This window comes from Anabrus simplex, chromosome 14, assembly GCF_040414725.1.
Source record: "Anabrus simplex isolate iqAnaSimp1 chromosome 14, ASM4041472v1, whole genome shotgun sequence".
Classification (NCBI taxonomy): Eukaryota; Metazoa; Arthropoda; class Insecta; order Orthoptera; family Tettigoniidae; genus Anabrus; species Anabrus simplex.
This window is the reverse complement of record NC_090278.1, coordinates 53,446,564-53,466,801: the sequence shown is the minus strand read 5'-3', so window position 1 is coordinate 53,466,801 and position 20,238 is coordinate 53,446,564. Positions and strand designations below refer to the sequence as shown.

The 20,238-nt window shown below is 40.0% G+C and overlaps 1 protein-coding gene across 1 annotated transcript in view; it reads left to right on the top strand.

Annotated features, from left to right (window-relative positions):
- The window catches only part of LOC136885347 (protein takeout), a 54,445-nt gene that overhangs the window by 17,388 nt on the left and 16,819 nt on the right, over window positions 1–20,238 (top strand). The window contains exons 2-4 of the mRNA XM_068230278.1: window positions 6,672–6,764; window positions 15,267–15,417; window positions 17,086–17,219. Coding sequence (XP_068086379.1) covers window positions 6,672–6,764; window positions 15,267–15,417; window positions 17,086–17,219 — 378 coding nt within the window. The remainder of the gene's footprint in view (window positions 1–6,671; window positions 6,765–15,266; window positions 15,418–17,085; window positions 17,220–20,238) is intronic.

Sequence of the window (20,238 nt, the reverse complement as noted above, 5' to 3'; positions counted from 1 at the left end):
TTTTTGGTTTTACTGGTGATGGCTACATGATCAATTTGAAATTTGCCTAGATATTGATTGGTGATCTCCAGGTCAGTTTCGTTCTGGGTAGGGCCGAGAAGTGTGTTGACATTAGTTTTAAATTGAAGATTTTCCAGAAGTCTATTAAACTTTCTCCATTGCTGTTTGCTCTGTTATGTGCTGGATATAATCCTACTATACTCCTAAATTTCTTTTCTTTACCAGTTTGTGCGTTGAAGTCTCCTAACAGTATTTTGACATGGTGTTTTGGTATCTTATTTGAAACTTCCTCCAGCAGTTCCTAGAATTATTATTATTATTATTATTATTATTATTATTATTATTATTATTATTATTATTATTATTATTATTATTATTATTATTATTATTATTATTATTATTATTATTTCATTGCACACAGTATATCATTTTCGCACTATCACAACACTACGTTACAGTATTGCAGAACACATGATATACGCTCCATCATACAGCTCTGTATAGTATTTCACAGCACTAACCTTTCTTCACAGATCAAACAAAGGAACTTGTTTCCCCTTCTCTGCAATCTTGTCATTCGTAAAGCATTCCTGTGATGAATATATTAGTGCAAGAAGAGTGGAAGAGTTAGATGTAACACAAAATTGCTTTATGTCACAAAATAATTGTGGGTCTGTTGGTGGGTTCGAAAGTTGTTTTGATTTTCATCTTCTTGCTCGTCTCCTTCTTCTAACGTCTCTTCCTCGTTCTCGGCCTTTCTCATTCCTAGAAAGGCTGAAGTTGAATAGAAAATATAGTGTGTCGTTAAACTGTTCATCACTCCGAACGAAATTCTCTGTTTCTGCGGGAGCGTTTCTTGCTTGACACAAGTATGCTACTGCCGACGTGTTTACAAGCATCCGTGAAAATGAAAATCCACCTCCTGTTTCCAGTCGTTCGACCGGGTCACGAATGGAATGAATCAAGGATAGGAATTGTGCCGGCTGCCGAAGCCTGTCGCACTCCTCTAGGGCAATGATTAATGACTGACAGATGAAATGATATTGGAGACTGTTGCTGGAATGAAATATTAAAGGGAAAATCGGAGTACCCGGAGAAAAACATGTACCGCCTCCACTTTGTACAGCACAAATCTGACATGGAGTGACCGGGATTTGAATCACGAAACCCAGCCGTGAGAGGCGGACGTGCTGCCGCCTAAACTACGGAGCCTCTACACCATCCGTATTATCACTATTCCCAAATACGTACAACATTTTGTCCTAACAACGTGATTGATTATACCAGCACCAAAAATGCACAAATACACTTAAGGAAATGGAAATTGCAACACCATGAAGGCATTGGTCGTTTGTGTTGATTTTCAAGATATGGAACGATGCCATGTAGGTACGTAAACGATCAAAGTTTCAGACCCATTGGATTGTTGCTACAGGTCTCCCCACGTGATTGGTCGCGGAGGAATCAATTCCAGTATACGGACTCCATAGTTGACTTGCAGTCTGTGCAGTGAAGTGTTCCCCGTCAAACATGCCTCGACGACAGAGAAGAGCACGCTATCAATAACTGTCGCCGTTTGAGAGGGCTCGGATAGTTGGGCTGTGTGAGGCTGGATTATCGCTGCACGTGTTGGCCGACAAACATCTACGGTACAACGTGTATGGCAGCAGTGGTCAAATGAAGGTACCCGCACTCGTAGACCTGGCACAGGCCCAGCGCGACAAACAACTGTGAGAGAGGATCGCCGCATCATTCGGATGGCCCGGATGGAACCCCATGCAACAGCAGTGCTAATTCGAGCAGCTGTGGCACCCCACGTTACACAACAAACAGTTGGCAATCGCCTGCGTGCAGCTGGCTTACGAGCCCGTGTACCTGCAGAAGGTGTTCCATTGACCCCACAACAGCGACGTGTAAGGCTGGTCTGGTGTCGAGAAAGATCGACGTGGGTCGACGAATGGCATAGGGTCGTCTTTAGTGATGAATCGCGCTTCTGTCTTGCCCACAGTGATCGCCGGAATCGTGTGCGCCGACGTAACGGGGAGAGGGGCCGTCCAGATCTTATTGTCGAGAGGCACACATTATGGTCTGGGGAGTTATTGGCTTTACTGTGAAATCACAATTAGTGCTTGTTGAGGGCACTATGACTGCTCGACGGTACGTTGATAGGGTACTCAATCCAGTGGTTGTTCCTATGATGGCGAACATTGCTAACGGGATGTTTCAACAGGACAATGCCCGGGTTCACACTGCACGCATCTCCAGAGAAGCTCTCCACGACATCACAACCTTAGAATGGCCCACCAGAGGCCGGACATCAGTCCTATTGAGCATGTGTGGGACATGATGGGTCGACAACTGGCCAACCGTCCTCAGCCACCCACAACTCTGGAACAACTGACCCGTGCAGTGCAGCAAGCATGGGCCACAATTCCTCAGGAAGCGATCCAGGGCCTTATTGACTCCATGCCTCGACGAATTCATCAATGTATTGCAGCTCGTGGTGGGCACATCCTGTATTGATTGCTGTCCAAACTTGCGGTCAGAGGGACCTGAAAGTGTAATCATCGAATCACAACCGAACACTCGTCCTGCATGTTCAATCGCAGCAATGTAGCACCACTCCTTCTGGGTGATGCAATTTCCATTTTCTTCAGTGTATTTTACGTAGGACTTCATCAGTTCCTTATTTTCCGCATTGTACAAGTAGATTTTAAAGATTTATTTCATTTTCTGTTTCCGCGTTCAGAAGATTACGCATTTTTATACAAAAGTAAGAACATCATCACACCGTAAGCTTCGCCGGGACAGAGAAAATATTTCGTAGTAGAAATGTTTCCGCTTAATTCACGTTCCGTTTGAGCAGGTTTCACTGTGCTAGTTGTAGAACCCGTTGACAGAACAGCCATAGTCTTATAGCATGTGCAAAATTATCTAACTCCGAAGATACTTTCAGCCAACATTCAGGCAGGCATTTTTTTTACTAGGGAGGCAGGAGTAATTCCACCAATCGGAGATGAGTGGCAGCAGAAGAGACATGTCACATCACAACAAAGGTCTATGTAATTTTTGATCAATTTTATGAGCTTTCGATATTGTAGGTCTTCATATTTAGTTTTCTTCCCACTCTGTGTTATTAAGACATTTAATGGAAAGGGAGTCTTACCTTCTCTCTCGACTCCCTCTTGTCTTATTCTTTAAGTGATCGTTCCTTTATCGCTTTTTTCATTCTTTATAATCTTATTGAAAATTTTCCTTATCGATACGGACCGATGACTTTACACTTTAAGGCAGTTATGACTAGAGCCCGGATTTTTATGCATCAGTAGGTTAGAATGCAAATTTACTCAAGCGAGTAGCAAGTATAGTCTACCTTCACAATGATTAAGCTATCAGGTTTGCATAAACATTAGGGGTACGGCCCATCAGAACCCCTATAATTTATGTTAGTCTTGCTACATTATCGAAGAGCGGGTGGCCGACACTCACTGATAACCAAATTAGTTTGCAATCTAACCTGTTAATGCATAAAAATCCGGGCTGTAGTTATGACAAAACCCATCGCCAGTTAACGCAATTGAACAGTATTTCCATGTAAACAATGCTTGGTGTTGATATGGACTAAGCAACAAAAGTATAAAATCATGATTTCTATTATCATAGTCGGTACGGTAAAACTGTATAAACCGAGCTCGATAGCTGCAGTCGCTTAAGTGCAGCCAGTATCCAGTATTCGGGAGATACTAGGTTCGATCCCCACTGTCGGCAGCCCTGAAGATGGTTGTCTGTGGTTTCTCATTTTCACACCAGGCAAATGCTGGGGCTGTACCTTAATTAAGGCCACGGCTGCTTCCTTCCCACTCCTAGCCCTTTCCTATCCCATCGTCGCCATAAGATCTATCTGTGTCGGTGCGACGTAAAGCAAATAGCTAAAAAAAAATGCATTATTGTTAGCCACTTTTAATGAATTCGGCCTTTAACATTCCAAGTGCCCATTATCGTTAAGGCAAATCTATAAGATCTGACACGGTGGTTGACCGCTTCGACACCCGTTGGTGGGAAAAAATCATGAGAATATTGACCGGCAGGGTAGAGGATGTGGTAGTATACATACGATAGAGTAGATGATGGAAGATTATTGACGATAATGAGGGCTATTGGAGTAGAAAAAACTTGACTGAGTGGTTGGGGCTAAATTTCTCGAAAATAAAACTCAGAGAATTAGAGTAGGTGAAGCGTTATCTGATCCTGTAATGATTAAAAGAGGGGTCCCTCAAGGAAGCGTTATGGGACCTCTTTTTTTCTTGTATACATATACATGATATCTGTAAGGAACTGGAGTCACGGGTAAGACTTTTTTGTGGATGATGTTATGGTGTATTAAATACGTTACAGGATGGTGAGCGACTCCAAAAAACCTAGACAATATTCTTAGACAGAGGACATTGGTATGATGTTAAAATGAATGAAAGTTAGGTTGTAAGTTTCACAGAGAGGAGAATAACTTTGTTGATGGGGTGAATGTTCCTTATGGTGATCACTGTAAGTACCTAGGTCTTTTATAAGGACTGATCTTCATTGTGGTAATCACATTAACGAGGTTTTTAAGAAAGATTTCAGATCTCTTCATGTGGTTATGCGGGTGTTTAGTAAGGATGTAAATAAGAGGGCGTGTAAGTCTTTGGTAAGACCCCAACTAGAGTATGGTTCTGGTTTATGGGACCCTCACCAGGACTACTTGGTATGAGAACCGGAAAATATACACAGGAAAGCAGCAGGATTTGTTCTGGCTGATTTTCGACAAAGGTGTAGTGTAACGAAATGTTGCAAACATTGACCTGGGAAGACTTGGGAGTAAGGAGACGAGATGCTCGGCTATGTGATATGTTTCTAGCTGTCGGTGGAATGACATTAGTAGACGAATAAGTTTGAGCGGAGCTTTTAATGGTAGGAAATATCATTATAGGAAGATAAAGTTGGAATTCAAGAGGACAATGTGGGCCAAATATTCATGTAGAGGATGAGGAGTAAGGGATTGGAATTAATTATCACGAGAAATTATCGATAAATTTACAACTTCTTTGGAATCATTTAAGAGCAGACTAGGTAACGACCTGTTAGGGAATCTGCCACCTGGTATAAATTATAATTAACTTCATTGTGTACCGCCAACGGCCGCAGCCGTGTTGAAACACCGGATCCCGTGAGATCTCCGAAGTTAAGCAACATTGGGCGTGGTCAGGATTTGGGTGGGTTGCCACGCGTTGTTGGTGGGGGTAAGGGAATTGAGGAGCGGAAAGGAAATAGCCATCCTACCGTACGTAAACTCCGGCTCAGGCACACCTCTGCGGAGGTTCAGACCTGCCTTCGAACAGAATACACCCTTACATTACCTCATTGTGTACCGAAAGGCCGTATCCAGTTCCAAATCTCTCCGCAGTGCTCATATGGAGTGAGGACATATAACACTGTTAATAGTGATTTTTCCGTCGTATGGCGACGTTAAGCCTTTGGTATTATTGGCAGGAGTAGGCTGTGTGTAGACACCGAGCTTCGTCCTCTCCCTACATCACTGTGATAATCATCATCTTACAACCAGGTGTGCAGTTCACCCATGGCCGTCAAATAGAAAGACCTACAGTAGGCGAGCCGAACATGTCCTCGGACACTCCCTGCTCTAAAAGCCATACGATAAATTATTCTTTCTCTCTTTCTTTTTTACTCTTTTTACCCTCCAGGGTTGGTTTTCCTTGGGACTCGCCGAGGGATCCCATTTCTACCACCTCAAGGACAGTGTCCTGGAGAGCGAGACATCAGGCCGGGGATATAAATGGGTAGGAGGACCAGTACTTCACCTGTTATACTGAACAGGGGCCTTGTGGGGGGATGATGTATTGGAAGGGATAGACAAGGAGGAGGGAAAGAAGCGGCATTTGCCTGGAGGAGAGGTAGGAAACCACAGAAAACCCAGCTCTCTATTCGGGAGACATGTGGGTTCGAAACCCACCGTGGACTGTCCCAATTTCATTCACCATCATTCATTTCATCCTCAATACCTCCTCAACTGAGATTTGTGTCAGGAAGTGCATCCGGCCGTAAAACATGCTATATAAATTTGTCTCACCTCATACCTGACCCCGCATTAATAACATTTTATATTATGAATGTTTAGGATTCACTTACCTCAAACTTCTGATTATTCTTGGTTACAAAGCTCTTATAGAATCTCTGAAGGTAATTTTTAAAGTCTAAAATCATGTCATTAGTCACTTGTTTCTACAAGTTACATGCATCCTTCATTCATATCCATCCTTTCCACTATTTTTCTTCAATGATAGTAGATTTGCTATGTTCGTTACAATTCATCTCTCTACTCGATTTTGTCACACTGAGCGCACCTCAACACCCGAGAGATATCTGATTTGGAGTTCTATAGTTATTTCAAAACCGTCCCAACTCCCTCCATTGGTAAGTTCTTGAAATGTACACTAATTCAAACGCAAAAGTATTGTGCTTTTTACTGGGACTTCGGACATTATTTACACCTACGAACATGTGTCCCAAAGTTCGCCTTCCATATATGCATTAAAGTAAATTTCGCAAAAATGTGGAGTTGGGAAATTTTTCAGTTTTTCATATGAATTTTAATGAGTCAATCTCTTTGATTTCAGCTGATTTCGTGAAAACATGTTACCTCAACGCAGATGATTTCCCAGAGTGTTCCAGAGATTCTGTGCAAGGTGTATTTAACGGCATCAAAGATGGTGAGACCCTTGTCATTATTTTTACTATTATTATTATTATTATTATTATTATTATTATTATTATTATTATTATTATTGTTGTTGTTGTTGTTGTTGTTGTTGTACTTAATTCATTCTAAACTTGATCTTAGCCCACAACATCTGGCGAAATTTGACCAGAAGAAGAGATTGAAACACGGGGTTAGACACTTGTTCAGTTGGCCTTTGAGGAAGATGTAGGCTGTAAGAACGACAGAGGTAGACTAAAGCACGAATATGACAAAGATATTACAGTAGATAGAAAGTAGTAGTTACGTAGCAAACGATAGGGGGCTTGGAGGGCTGCATCAAACTAGTCTATAGATTGATGACGCAAACAAAAGTAGTCTTGTACATCTCCCTATATGGGGGTACTTTAGCATGATCAGCCCATTATTTCTAGTAGAAAGCAACTCTTTGAAATCAAATATGTGCATGATTGCTGTTGTTATTTGTTATTAAAAGCAATCAAAGGTATTTATGGTGACAATTGGGCTGCAGTGAGAACTAATGTTAGAGTGAGTTCATGGTTCAAGGTTATAGGAGGATCTAGGCAAGGTTTTAACCCTTATTGTTCATATTTTACACGGATTATCTACTGAAAGGTATAAAGTGGCAGGGAGGAACTCAGTTAAGTGGAAATGTAATAAGCAATTTGGCCCATACCGACGACATAGTCTTAATGGCAAATTGTGCTGAAAGACTGCAGTTTAATATCTTAAAAACCAAGTCAAACCTGATGGTGCAACAACCCCCAACGGCCTTGTCCTAGCAAGCGACCGCTGCTCATCCCGAAGGCCTGCAGATTACGAGGTGTCGTGTGGTCAGCACGACGATTCCTCTCGGCCGTTAGTTTTGGCTTTTTAGACCAGGGCCACTATCTCACAGTCAGAGAGCTCCTCAATTGTAATCACGTAGGCTTAGTGGACCTCGAACCATCCCTAAGGTCTAGGTAAAAAATCTCTAACCTGACCGGGAATCGAATCCGAGACCTCTGAGTAAGATACAGCCACGCTACCCCTACATCGCGAGGCTGGCAGTTTAATATCTTGGAATTTGAAACTATGTGCAATGAGTAGGGTATGAAAATTAGCCTTTCGAAGACTAAACTGATGTCAGTAGGTAAGAAACCTAAGAGAAGTGAATGTCAGGTTGGCGATACAAAGCTATAACACATAGTTTATTTCAAGTATTTAGAATATGTGTTCACCCAAACTCGTGTCTCCATCCCGAGGTGAGCTACATGTCCCATTTCAACCACATACCAGTCCTGCCAGTTTTAAATTTCTTTCAGTACCGGGAACCGAACCCGGGACCCAGAGAGCAGCAGCTACGGAGGCGGGCAGTATAGTAAGCAAATACAGTAGAGACAATACGCGACACTTACGGATTTAGCCTTGCTACAATGGGAGACAATTCGACGGTGGCGCTCCTAGTGACTTGACCTGAACAAATCGCGCTAAATTCAAATATCAATGGAAGTGCATATACGGAAATGGATAAATAAATTACGTCTAGAAAGAAAGTGTTATTGAGATATTAACTTCGAAGTTGCTAAAGCAATTCTGGATAAATAAATGAAGAATTATTTAAAAGGTTATTATTCAAAGACTGAAATTAGACATATAAACAAGGTGTGAAATGGACTGCTGTGAAATGGCTTGATCTTTCATTTATGCATTACTTTTTTAGCTTTAGCATTCCTGCCTGAACTTTTACGGTTGGATTTGTCTTTTTTCTCATTTAAAAGCATTGTATCATCACATTAAGACACTTGTCAATAAAAATATCGGCACATTCCTTACACACATGATGCAATGAATTAACATTTAATAGCTGGACAGTTTTCCTCTTAACATGGACCCTACTAAAGAAAAGAAAATCTATAAAATCCCGGCTTTAATCTGAGAAGAGGGATAAAAGAAAGAAAAGTATGAAAATGTTGTCGATAGTGATGCTTTGAGGAATATTAACGTACAGTTAGAGTAGAAATGTAACATACCCTTGGCTGTATAGTCGAGGATTTTTAAAGTCACTGGCCTGGAAATGATCTGAACAGATCTTATAATACGTCCCTTCTTTCTTGTACACCTTATCCAAATCACTTCTGTGACATTTCAAAACCCACAGATCACACCTACAACAACACATCGGTATTGAAGGTTAACTGCTGCACTATACAATAAAATATACGTATTACATTTTAAGCCAGTTAAAATATGCGTCGAGCACGTCAGAAGATTATGAAGTACTATACAGATGTTTGTCACTGGAAGAATATATATGGAAACACAATATTACTTACACGTTCTTGCCACGCGGGAACCTGAAGAACGACCGCGCATTCTTCTCTACTTCATAGTTACTGCAGCCAAACACAGCACATACCTTTCCCCTCATGTTGAGAGGAAATATCAAGGAATGACACACGCTACTATTTAATTATGTCAACTCACTGAAAACGCATAAATAACACCAAAAACTTCACACAAAAATACACGTGCTCTTATGAGAGAATCAGTACTGTTCAGGTCTATCCGCTAGAGTGAGCTCCAATAGCTGTCCCTCGATATCTCGCTCAGTGTCGCGTATTGTCTCTACTGTATTTGTAGTAAGTGAGAGATTGAATCAAGGTGCTTTAAAGCTAATGCAGGGAACTCGCAGTTGCGATCAACAGTTTTGTAAGAAAGAAGTCAGCTTCCGGATGAAACTATCTTTTTATGTCGATCTGTATTCAGTCCATCTTCGCTTTACGGGAGTGAAATCTGGGTGGACTGAGGATATCTTATTCTTAAGCTACTAGCAGTTTCTCGCTGGCTCCGCCCGCAATGTACAAAGTATGGTGTTGTTCGTTACTACCCTCACGGATGAATTTGCAAAGTTTCGATTAGTTAAATAAAGCACGTGATCTGCTGTGGGATATGAATGTAATATTATGTCAACAAAACACTTGAAAATACATCACACAAAGAAGTTGAATTAAACGTTCCTTGAATGTGCACTCATAACTTTCCTCAGAATCAACCAATTTGAATAGTTAAGAGCTGAAATGAAAGAGCTTGATCTACTGAGTGTTCTTAGGCCAAAACGAACTCGGTAACTCAATTAGAACCAAAGATATGATTGCTTCAAAGAGACAAGAAATTTAAAAAATAATTTGAGGAAAGCGGAAGTTAAGTGATTTATAGTACCTGATGACAAATCTGTCCATGAGTACCTTTCAGTTTAAAAAAACATGAAGGAAGTCGACCGGATAGAATGGCCGGACTGACTGACTTTAGTTTTCATAATTTTTTATATATATAGACAAGTAATAGGCATGAATGTAGCGAGAATATGTGTGTTGGTACAAACCGGTGGGAACAATGGCAGGAGGATACACGGAATTAAAGGATAAAGGCTAAATAAGGTACGAACTCGATTGAAACCGGCTTCGCCAATGTGAGGCGAATACAAAGCTACGATTGTCCTTCATTTACTTTGCTTACAGAACATCCTGTGCTGGGTAGCATAAAAGGCCAGAGACACTTAAGCACCAGTTTTCTGTAGAAAGTGAGAGATCATAGTTCATACTTTTGACAGCGCACTTCGTAACTTTCTAATACACACCCTTCCATCTGTCTCACGACTACTTTAGTGCATGGGTGTTCAGTTGTCAACGCGAAGGTTAGTCACATCCTAAACGCTATCAACTGTCGTAGAAATCCTACGTGTAACTGAAGAGATGCACTATGGAAACAAACGGTGAAATAGTTTTCCGTTGCATTCAACACTGAACCAGAAGGTGCTATTTCACACCAGAAAATAGATTAATTAAGGCCATGATCGCATTATTCCCACTCCTAGGCCTTTGCTATCCCATCGTCACCCTAAGATCTGTCTGTGCCTGCGCGACGTAAAAGAAAAAACACTTGTTCAACGTGTTTCGCAGAAAATGAAGTACAGTAGTCTGTAGAAGGATCAGAACAGAACAATCCGACTCGTTGGCTGAATGGTCACTGTACTAACCTTCGGTTCAGAGGGTCCCGGCTTCGATTCCCGGCCGGCTCGGGAATTTTAACCTTCATTGGTTAATTCCAGTGGCTCGGGGGCTGGGTGTTTGTGCTGTCCCCAACATCCCTGCAACTCACACCACACACAACACTATCTTCCACACGCAGTTACCTACACATGGCAGATGCCGCCCACCCTCATCGGAGGGTCTGCCTTACAAGGGCTGCACTCGGCTAGAAATAGCCACACGAAATTAAAAATTTTAACACAACAACACTGAAGAATGACTGTACAATCTATACGAAACCCTGCCTCAGAAGAAACCTGGAAGTTCACCAAGTCAATGGATGCTTTACTATAATGGCCCCAGTGTACAAAGAAAAGTGTAATAAACATAAAGCTGATAATTATTTGACTATTATTACGTCCATTAACTGTTATAATTAAAGCTAATAATGTTCATATTCATTCACCAAATTATCATCCGTCTTTTCTTTTCTTTTTACCTTCTTAATCTGTTTACCCTTCAGGGTCGGTTTTTCCCTCGGACTCTACGGCCTCAAGGGAAGTGTCCTGGAACTTGAGACTCTGGGTCCGGGATACAACTGTGGAGAATGACCAGTACCTCGCCCAGGCGGCCTCACCTGCTATGCTGAACTGGGGCCTTGTGGGGGGATGGGAAAATTGGAAGGGAAAGACAAGGAAGAGGGAAGGAAGCGGCCGTGGCCTTAATTTAGGTACCATTCCGGCATTTACGTGGAGGAGAAGTGGGAAACCACAGAAAACCACTTCTAGGATGGCTGAGGTGGGGATCGAACCCACCTTTACTAGTTGAACTGCCGAGGCTGAGTGGACCGCGTTCCAGCCCTCGTACCACTTTTCAAATTTCGTGGCAGAGCCGGAAATCGAACCCGGGCCTCCGGGGGTGGCAGCTTATCACACTAACCACTACACCACAGAGGCGGACTCATTTCTTTTAATTTTCCTTTTTTCCTACATGTAGGAAAAACTTGTATCTTACTCTTCATTCTTGTATTTCTTTTGCCACACATTCTAAAGAACTACAAAATAATAACATTCTTTCTCTCTTTCTATTCTTTTTATATTCACTACAAAAATATTTAACTCTATGTGCGTCATTTCCCCTAAATAATCTCAATAGATCCTCTTCCATTATTTATCCACAAAATAAACAATTTTTCCTCATGCTTCTCTCTCTTACCATAACTTTTATTCACCCTCATTAGCCGTCTCACCACACCTCTCAGTTCTCTAGTTGAAAGCCCTTCTTTCCTTTTTGACATGTTTTCGATAATTTCACGGAAGGTTTTTTTTAACAGTTCTTTACGTTGCACCGACACGGTTAGGTCTTATGATGACGACGGAGTAAGGAAGAGCTAGGAGTGTGAAGGAAGCGTCCATGGCTTTAATTAAGGTATTTACATTTGCCTGGTGTGAAAATGGGAAACCACGGGGAGAGGCGCCAATTTGGGGGCAAGGCGTTTTCTGTCCTCCCCAAATGATCTTAGTGGGGGCAGAGTGTCATTTTGCCCCCCAAAAATTATCCTTCTAAATATTAAATCAACTGGTGTTTGGTAGTCTTCGGAGGTTGCTTATTTGTTACATCTGGAGAAGGTAGTAGATGGTCCTATATCAAGAAATGAGATTAGAAAGCGGCCATTCCTTCAGAGAGCTACATTTCCCAGCGGGGATTGTTTAGGTTTTACATCTGGTGGTAGAGATTTTCAAAGTTCATATCACGAAATGCATCATCAGTCGTATTACTCATTACTGAGTATCGTGACCCCAATATTTTGTCTCAAGAGAGTTACATGCTTCACAAAGTGTTGCTATCCAACTCGATCTTCAGCTTTTCTTAGGACATTCTGAAGAGGAAGGCCAGTTATCTGCCTAACCTGATCTAGCCACCTGCTTCCTGTCCTTCCACATGGTCTTCTGCCTTCTATTTTGCTTCTATGATAGACTTTTCCAGGTTGTCTCCATCCCTCCTTAAGATATGTCCAAGGAACTGAAGTATAATATACAATAATAGGACTTTTCTTCAGACAATATAGTTACGAACCAACTTCTATTTTTCTGTTTAATTGCGAATATTATTGAAAACTCCGTAGGCCTAAATAAGACCCATTCAAAAATATATTTAAGAAACAAGCTCTATTATTGTTCTGTGTTTTTCTGTTTGTTTGTGAATATTTTTATGATATAGGAATCTTTGCATTAATAGTTGCTAATTATTTAGCATGTCTGTGTTCATGTTAATCATCCTCAGGGCTGCCGACAGTGGGGTACGAACCCGCTACCTCCTGGATGCAAGCCCACAGATGCGGGCCCCTAACAGCACGGCAAACTCGCCCGGTTTTCACAGAATTACGTTAATATTATTTTAGTCTTACATTCTGCCGTAATCACCTGCTTCTCAATACCTTTCACTCTAATTGTTAGTTTCTTCATGAATCTCTTTATCCCAGTGTGAAGGTATACCGAAAATCCTCTTCACTTTCCTTACCCAATAATCAGCATTCAAATATTTCATCTGGTGTTGGCATGCTAAATTAAATACGAGGGTCATCCAGAAATTAAGTTTCCCTATTTTAAAAAGAAAACAACATAATTAAATGAAAAACTTTATTGGTACTCGATACAGTTATGTTGGAGCTATTTTTCGACACAATCACCACCAGAATTGAGACACTTGTCATATCGTGGGATGAACTTTTGTATGCCGGTGTCGTAGAAGTCTTCGTCCATGTGAGAATGTTGACAGGAAGACAGGAATTTCTTTAAGTGCAAGAGAAGATGAAAATCACTGGGAGCAAGATCAGGACTGTATGGCGGATGATAAAATACCTCCCAGCCGAACTCCTGCAGAACAGTCGCTGAGCACCGAGGATTGCCATAGATCAGCACAGCACCTGCTCTCTTGTTTGACCCCCTGTGGGTTGGGGACGCAGATGAAGAATACAGCTACGATATCCCCTGCCTGTCGTAAGGGGCGACTAAAAGGGGAAACCAAGGGATGGTTGAATTAGAACCATATAAGTACTTGTGATTAGTATATACTATGTGAGGAACAACTTGCGTTGCCTATGAGTGGCGCCATTATGTGTGGAACACCACGAGTTTACGCTACTTTTGATTAGTGACGCAACATGAGAAATACCATGGTTCTATTTTGTAAGTGGTAAGTACCATCATGAGGGGCCGTTAATCTGGATTTTGCATCCCTTTAAACAACAAGCATCATTGATTCAGGATTGTGCTTTGGAAGCAGTCCCTTGGTCAGTTATACTATTGTTTAAGTTCATAATCTTTGTTCATCGTCGTCTTTTTGAATTCTATTCAGTGGATCGATTTTGGAATTATTTTTTAACTTTCAGTATTGCGAGTTGGGTCCGCTGATTTATTTTAAACTCATATTTATCCATTGGTGAGCTCGCAATTACGATCACCAGTATTCTGTAAGAAGGAAATCAGCTCCCAGACGAAACTATCTTTACATCGGTCTGTTTTCAGACCAACTTTGCTTTACGGGAGCGAAAGCTGGGTGGACTCAGGATATCTTATTCATAAGTTAGAAGTAACAGACATGAAAGTAGCAAGAATGATTGTTGATACAAACAGGTGGGAACAATGGCAGGAAGGTACTCGGAATGAGGAGATAAAGGCTAATTTAGGAATGAACTCGATGGATGAAACTGTACGCATAAACCGGCTTCGGTGATGGGGTCATGTGAGACGAATGGAGGAGGATAGATTCCCTAGGAGAATAATGGACTCTGTTATGGAGGGTAAGAGAAGTAGAGGTAGACCAAGACGACGATGGTTAGACTGAGTTTCTAACGATTTAAAGATAAGAGGTATAGAACTAAATGAGGCCACAACACTAGTTGCAAATCGAGGCTTGTGGGGACGTTTAGTAAATTCACAGTGGCTTGCAGACTGAACGTGAAAAGCATAACAGTCTATAATGATAATGTATGTATGTATTTATCCATTGATTCTTCATCATCAAGTTTTGAAATCTGGTCAGTGAATGAATTTCGCACTTTTAAATTGTCATTATATTTCGTCTCATTTCGTACCATTAGGGGCCGATGACCTAGATGTTAGGTTCCTTTAAATTACAAGCATAATCATCATTAGCAAAATCACCTCTTATTTTAAATGGCCCATCGCAATTTCTGTAGAAACTTGACCACAGACAGAACGTCGTAGACTGTGGGAGGTAGAATGCGAGCCACTGTTGCTACGCTACTGACACCGGGCGGGACTTATGTGGCCGGTATATGATTGTTACCTCATAGATATGTCGCGCATGCTCATATTTCCCGGCTAAATACGTTTATGTTACAAGACATAAATAGTGGAACTTAATTTTTGGATGGCCTACGTATTTCACTCCCATCTTCCCAGTGTGTTTTTTCAAATACTCTGCTACATCTTTCACTGGTTTCGTCTCATGTTTTCCAGGATACGAGCCATTGGATATCCCTCCCTTGGATCCACTCTTCATACCCGAGCTGAGAATTTTACAAGGTGGAGATGGTCCTGTCAGCGTCAACGCCAGTCTTGCCAACGTTACAATCACTGGTATGGGACGTGGTGTGGTAATGAGTAACAGGTACTGTGCATTTTTAGTAGAATGATAAATATTTTGAAGTACAGTGAGGCAACTATACTGCCTCCGGGACGTAGATATTCTCTCGAGAATTCTGCATGTTCTGTTCCACTTTGAATGGACGTTGTGTTTTACATCAGAAGATATGCTATTGGCAAGCATTTTTTGCTCTTAATTTCTATAGAGTCATATGCCTTTTTTAAGTCCACAAACGTAATCACAGTTTGCCTGAATTATTATTATTATTATTATTATTATTATTATTATTATTATTATTATTATTATTATTATTATTATTATTATTATTATTATTATTCACAATTTTACAATTGGGTTTATGTGCTTCTTCGGTACAATGTACATGGAAAGAGTACTGTTTAGTACATATGCTCCATATATACTGGTATATACTTACAATGTTGACAAATTTGACCGATATTTATAGAATATTTACAGTACATAAATAGTCAAAATAGTAGACCATTTTCATTAGATCTGTGTACTTGGATATCTTTTCTGTATGTGTTGATTGAAGGTTGTGAGGATTAGGGCAGGTTATGTCCATTATGAAGCAGATTTTCTTGCCTTGTATCTACAAAAGCTATATCTGGTCTGTTGCATTATTATTATTATTATTATTATTATTATTATTATTATTATTATTATTATTATTATTATTATTATTATTATTATTATTATTATTATTATTATTATATTATTATTATTATTTCTTTGCGTTTAGGCCATCTGCAGACCACGGTGCTAGCTGTGTTTTTGTCGTCGTCTGCCCCTTTTGGAGTAGTGGATTGTGTTCTTAGCGGCCTCTTGAGCCTTCCTGTTGGCCCGGTATTCCTTCATTTTCTCGCTGAATTCTTTCCTGCGCTTCCCTGATCAATTCCCGGCTCCTTTGTGACTAGCTGATGTAAGGAATGTTAGGAAAGGTTTAGTTTTGGCCATTAAATGGTATGCATTTCTGTCAGTAATAGCGGCTTGATTAATATTAAGCTCTGCAAGATGTTTGTCCACTTGCTTGGTCCAGGGGAATCCAGTAGCTTTGTCTTTGTTAGCAACCTTGAAGATCTAATGGGATAATCTATTAGGATCCATTCTGTGTAGGTGTCCATAGAAAGTCAGACGTTTTCTTCTGATGGCATCTATGACGTTTTCTTGATGCTGGTAGAGCTCATTGTTGGGTTTGTACCATCGCCTCCCATCTGGTAGGATCCTTGGCCGTATTATTCTTCTCAGGAATTTCCATTCTTGCACTTCCAGGGCTCTCAGTGGGGTCTTTTTAGTCATTATTATTATTATTATTATTATTATTATTATTATTATTATTATTATTATTATTATTATTATTATTATTATTATTATTATTATTGGAAGAGGTGAAAGATTGTAATCTATTCATGTTTTGGACCGTAGTATTTCTTCCAGTGTGGACCATGACACCTTCTGGTTCCTTCCAGGGCTCTCAGTGGGGTCTTTTTAGTCATTATTATTATTATTATTATTATTATTATTATTATTATTATTATTATTATTATTATTATTATTATTTATTATTATTATTATTATTATTATTATTATTATCATTATTATTATTATTATTGTTGGAAGAGGTGAAAGATTGTAATCTATTCATGTTTTGGACCGTAATATTTCTTCCAGTGTGGACCATGACACCTTCTGGTTCGTGACACGCATTGCTGTACCACTCGTCCGAATACAAGGATACTACATCCTGATGGGTCGTGCACTACTGCTTCCCATCACAGGAAGTGGAGATGCGTGGTTCGAACCCCGTAAGTAGCATTCTTCACTTGTCACATTTGGCATTGTCATCTGATAATTTTTAAGCGTTCTGAAATTTGAAATATACAATTCCGATCTCTACATTTAGCATTTTTATGTCATTTTAAAACATTAGGGTGTATCCGCAATTATGTTACAAATATTCAGTGATGTTGGAGGGGGGAAAATTGATGAATTTGAGATAAGGAAACGTTCGAATCAAAAGTTATTAATAATCCAAATTGTTTAACCTCCGTCCGTTCTTAGCAGGTCATACAACACCGGGGATATACGAATGGGTATGACATAAGTTCTAGAGCCCGGATTTTTATGCATTAATAGGTTAGAATACAAACATACTGAATCGAGTAGCAAGTATAGTCTACCTTCACAACGACTGTGCTATGGGTTTTGCATAAACAGTAGGAGTACGGCCCATCATAACCCCTGTAATTTATGTTACTCTTGCTACATTATGGAAGAGCGGGTGGCCGACACTTCCTACTAACCAAATTAGTTTGCAATCTAACCTGTTACTGCATAAAAATCCGGGCTTTAGACATAACTTTGTACGGCGATGTCATGCCTGCATTGACGCAGGGGGACGCTGTTTCGAACATTTGTTGTAAATGGAGCAGCTTGTGAAACATGTGCAGGGTAACGGACTTAAATGAGTAGAATTATGCTTAACTTTGGACGGTTCCATAAGTCAAATTGATCCATTTGCCATCCTCCATCATTCCTGAGATTTTGCAAAATCATTACGGACTAATTCTGTAGAATTAGGGTATAATAATAATAATAATAATAATAATAATAATAATAATAATAATAATAATAATAATAATAATAATAATAATAATCGTATGGCCTCAGCTACCATGTGCAGACATTTCGATTTAACGCCATCTGGCTGTCTGCTCGTCAATTTCGACGTTCCGTTTTACTCTAGGCCCAATAGATGGCAGACAGTGTAAACCGGATTTCTCTTGGGCGTCTATGGCTGAGATTTAATTAATTTTGTCGGGTAAATACCAAATGTATCACCAGAGATCTTTTACATGCCGACATCGTACGACATGGAGTATCGAATGGATGTTCTTTTTTCCGCCCTTCAAAAATCCGACTACCTCTGCCGGGTTTGAACCCGTTATCTTGGGATCCGGAGGCCGACACTCTACCACGGATCCACAGAGGCAGCCAGAATTAGGGTTATTTCTGATAATATTAAAGTGAAATTAAAATGAGATTTGCATAGCGCAAATAATAAAATTAAAAGGGATGAAGTAGAACAAAAGTATACAATCTTATATGGATACAGAATCAGACTACTAACAAGAAACAATACACGTACGTACCCTTCCCAACGGAATCAGTGCATGCATCCAGTCCAGAAGAAGTGCTGCCAATTTCTTTGTAAATTCGACTCAAGTTTGTAATCACTGAAATAACATTACTAAAGCCCGGATTTTCATGCGGTAACAGTTTAGATTGCAAACTAATTTGGTTAGTAGGAAATGTCGGCCACCTGCTCTTCCATAATGTAGCAAGAGTAACATAAATTATAGGGGTTCTGATGGGCCTTACCCCTTATGTTTATGCAAACCCCATAATAGCATAGTCGTTGTGAAGGTAGACTATACTTGCTTCTCGCTTCGGTAAGTTTGCATTCTAACCTATTAATGCATAAAATTCCGGGCTCTAAACATTGCATACACTCTCAACACGCGAAGTTTTATTTCGTTTCCTCCTACACTTCTGGGTGCTTAATTTATTTTGTCAAGCAGTATAAAAATTCGCCAAAGGCATTGACCAGACTTGGCGACAGAATGCAGCCTTGTTATACGCCCTTTTCAATGGTGAAGGGGTTTCATATATCATTGTCTACCCACACAATTCCACTTTGTGCACTATGATATTTTTGAACCGGGTATACAAGATGCTTACGAACTCCCGTCTCAGTTGGCAGTCCCAAGGATTACTCCATTTATGCCCGAAACTTTTATTTCGATTTTTAAAATTAAAATCATTTTATTAAGACAAAATGAGATATACTTAGTACGTTTACAATTTAGTTTCCCTCGCGCACTACGAGATAGGGAACGAAAGTGCCCATTGGTCACGAGTCCCACAACAATACCACGAAAGGATATTTTGATTATAAATGTGGCTGATAATTATATTCTTTAAAGTTAAATAACTATTTTATTTCACTACAGATACTATTTTACAAATATTTTGATAAATCACCTATTTCAGGTAATGTTTGAATATAGTCTCAAAGGTAAAAAATCTGAATATTTTCACCATATTCGTTTAGAGTACATGTTACAAAACGTTTCTGTTTGTGATATTCAGCAAAGCAATGTCTGTAAAGTGGAAATTGAGTTTTAGAAGTGTATCTTACTATTGGTTTACAAGACCAATGTCGTTTTTTATTATTAAACTACTAGCATCTCTCACAAGCCAGCCGTCTACACCTTGCGACAAAGGGCACACCTCTTAGCTCGATCCTTTGTGATGAGATGACCTTCATGAGTCTCACGAGCAGGTTTCCTTATCCTCTCAGAATATCACATTGTTTCTAGTGTCTTCGGAGGGGTGTCATACTTCTCGAGAAGGATCACGCGAATATTCATCTGAGCTACCACCTTCAGGAGGCGCAATACAAACATGAACACCAAGAACATCTGGCGAATCTAGAGTCTCAAACTTCTCGATTATCTATCTCTGTTGGGATATAACGACCATATCCTGTGCACAAACCTAACAGACAGAAGACCAAATGTACTTCGAAATTCAACAGAAATAATGAATACGAAAAATATTATTTAATTCTGATTTTTATATTTGGATCTTTTCTCGAATAATTTTGAATCAGGATCTAGATCATTGATAGACGATCATATTTTCAATCGTTGTGTATCAGAAATATTTCAATTACTTTGGTATAAATTCCTAATAGATTTTGGACATGTTTCTAGAACTCATATCCAATGGGCACTTCCATGCCCACCATCATAGAATCAC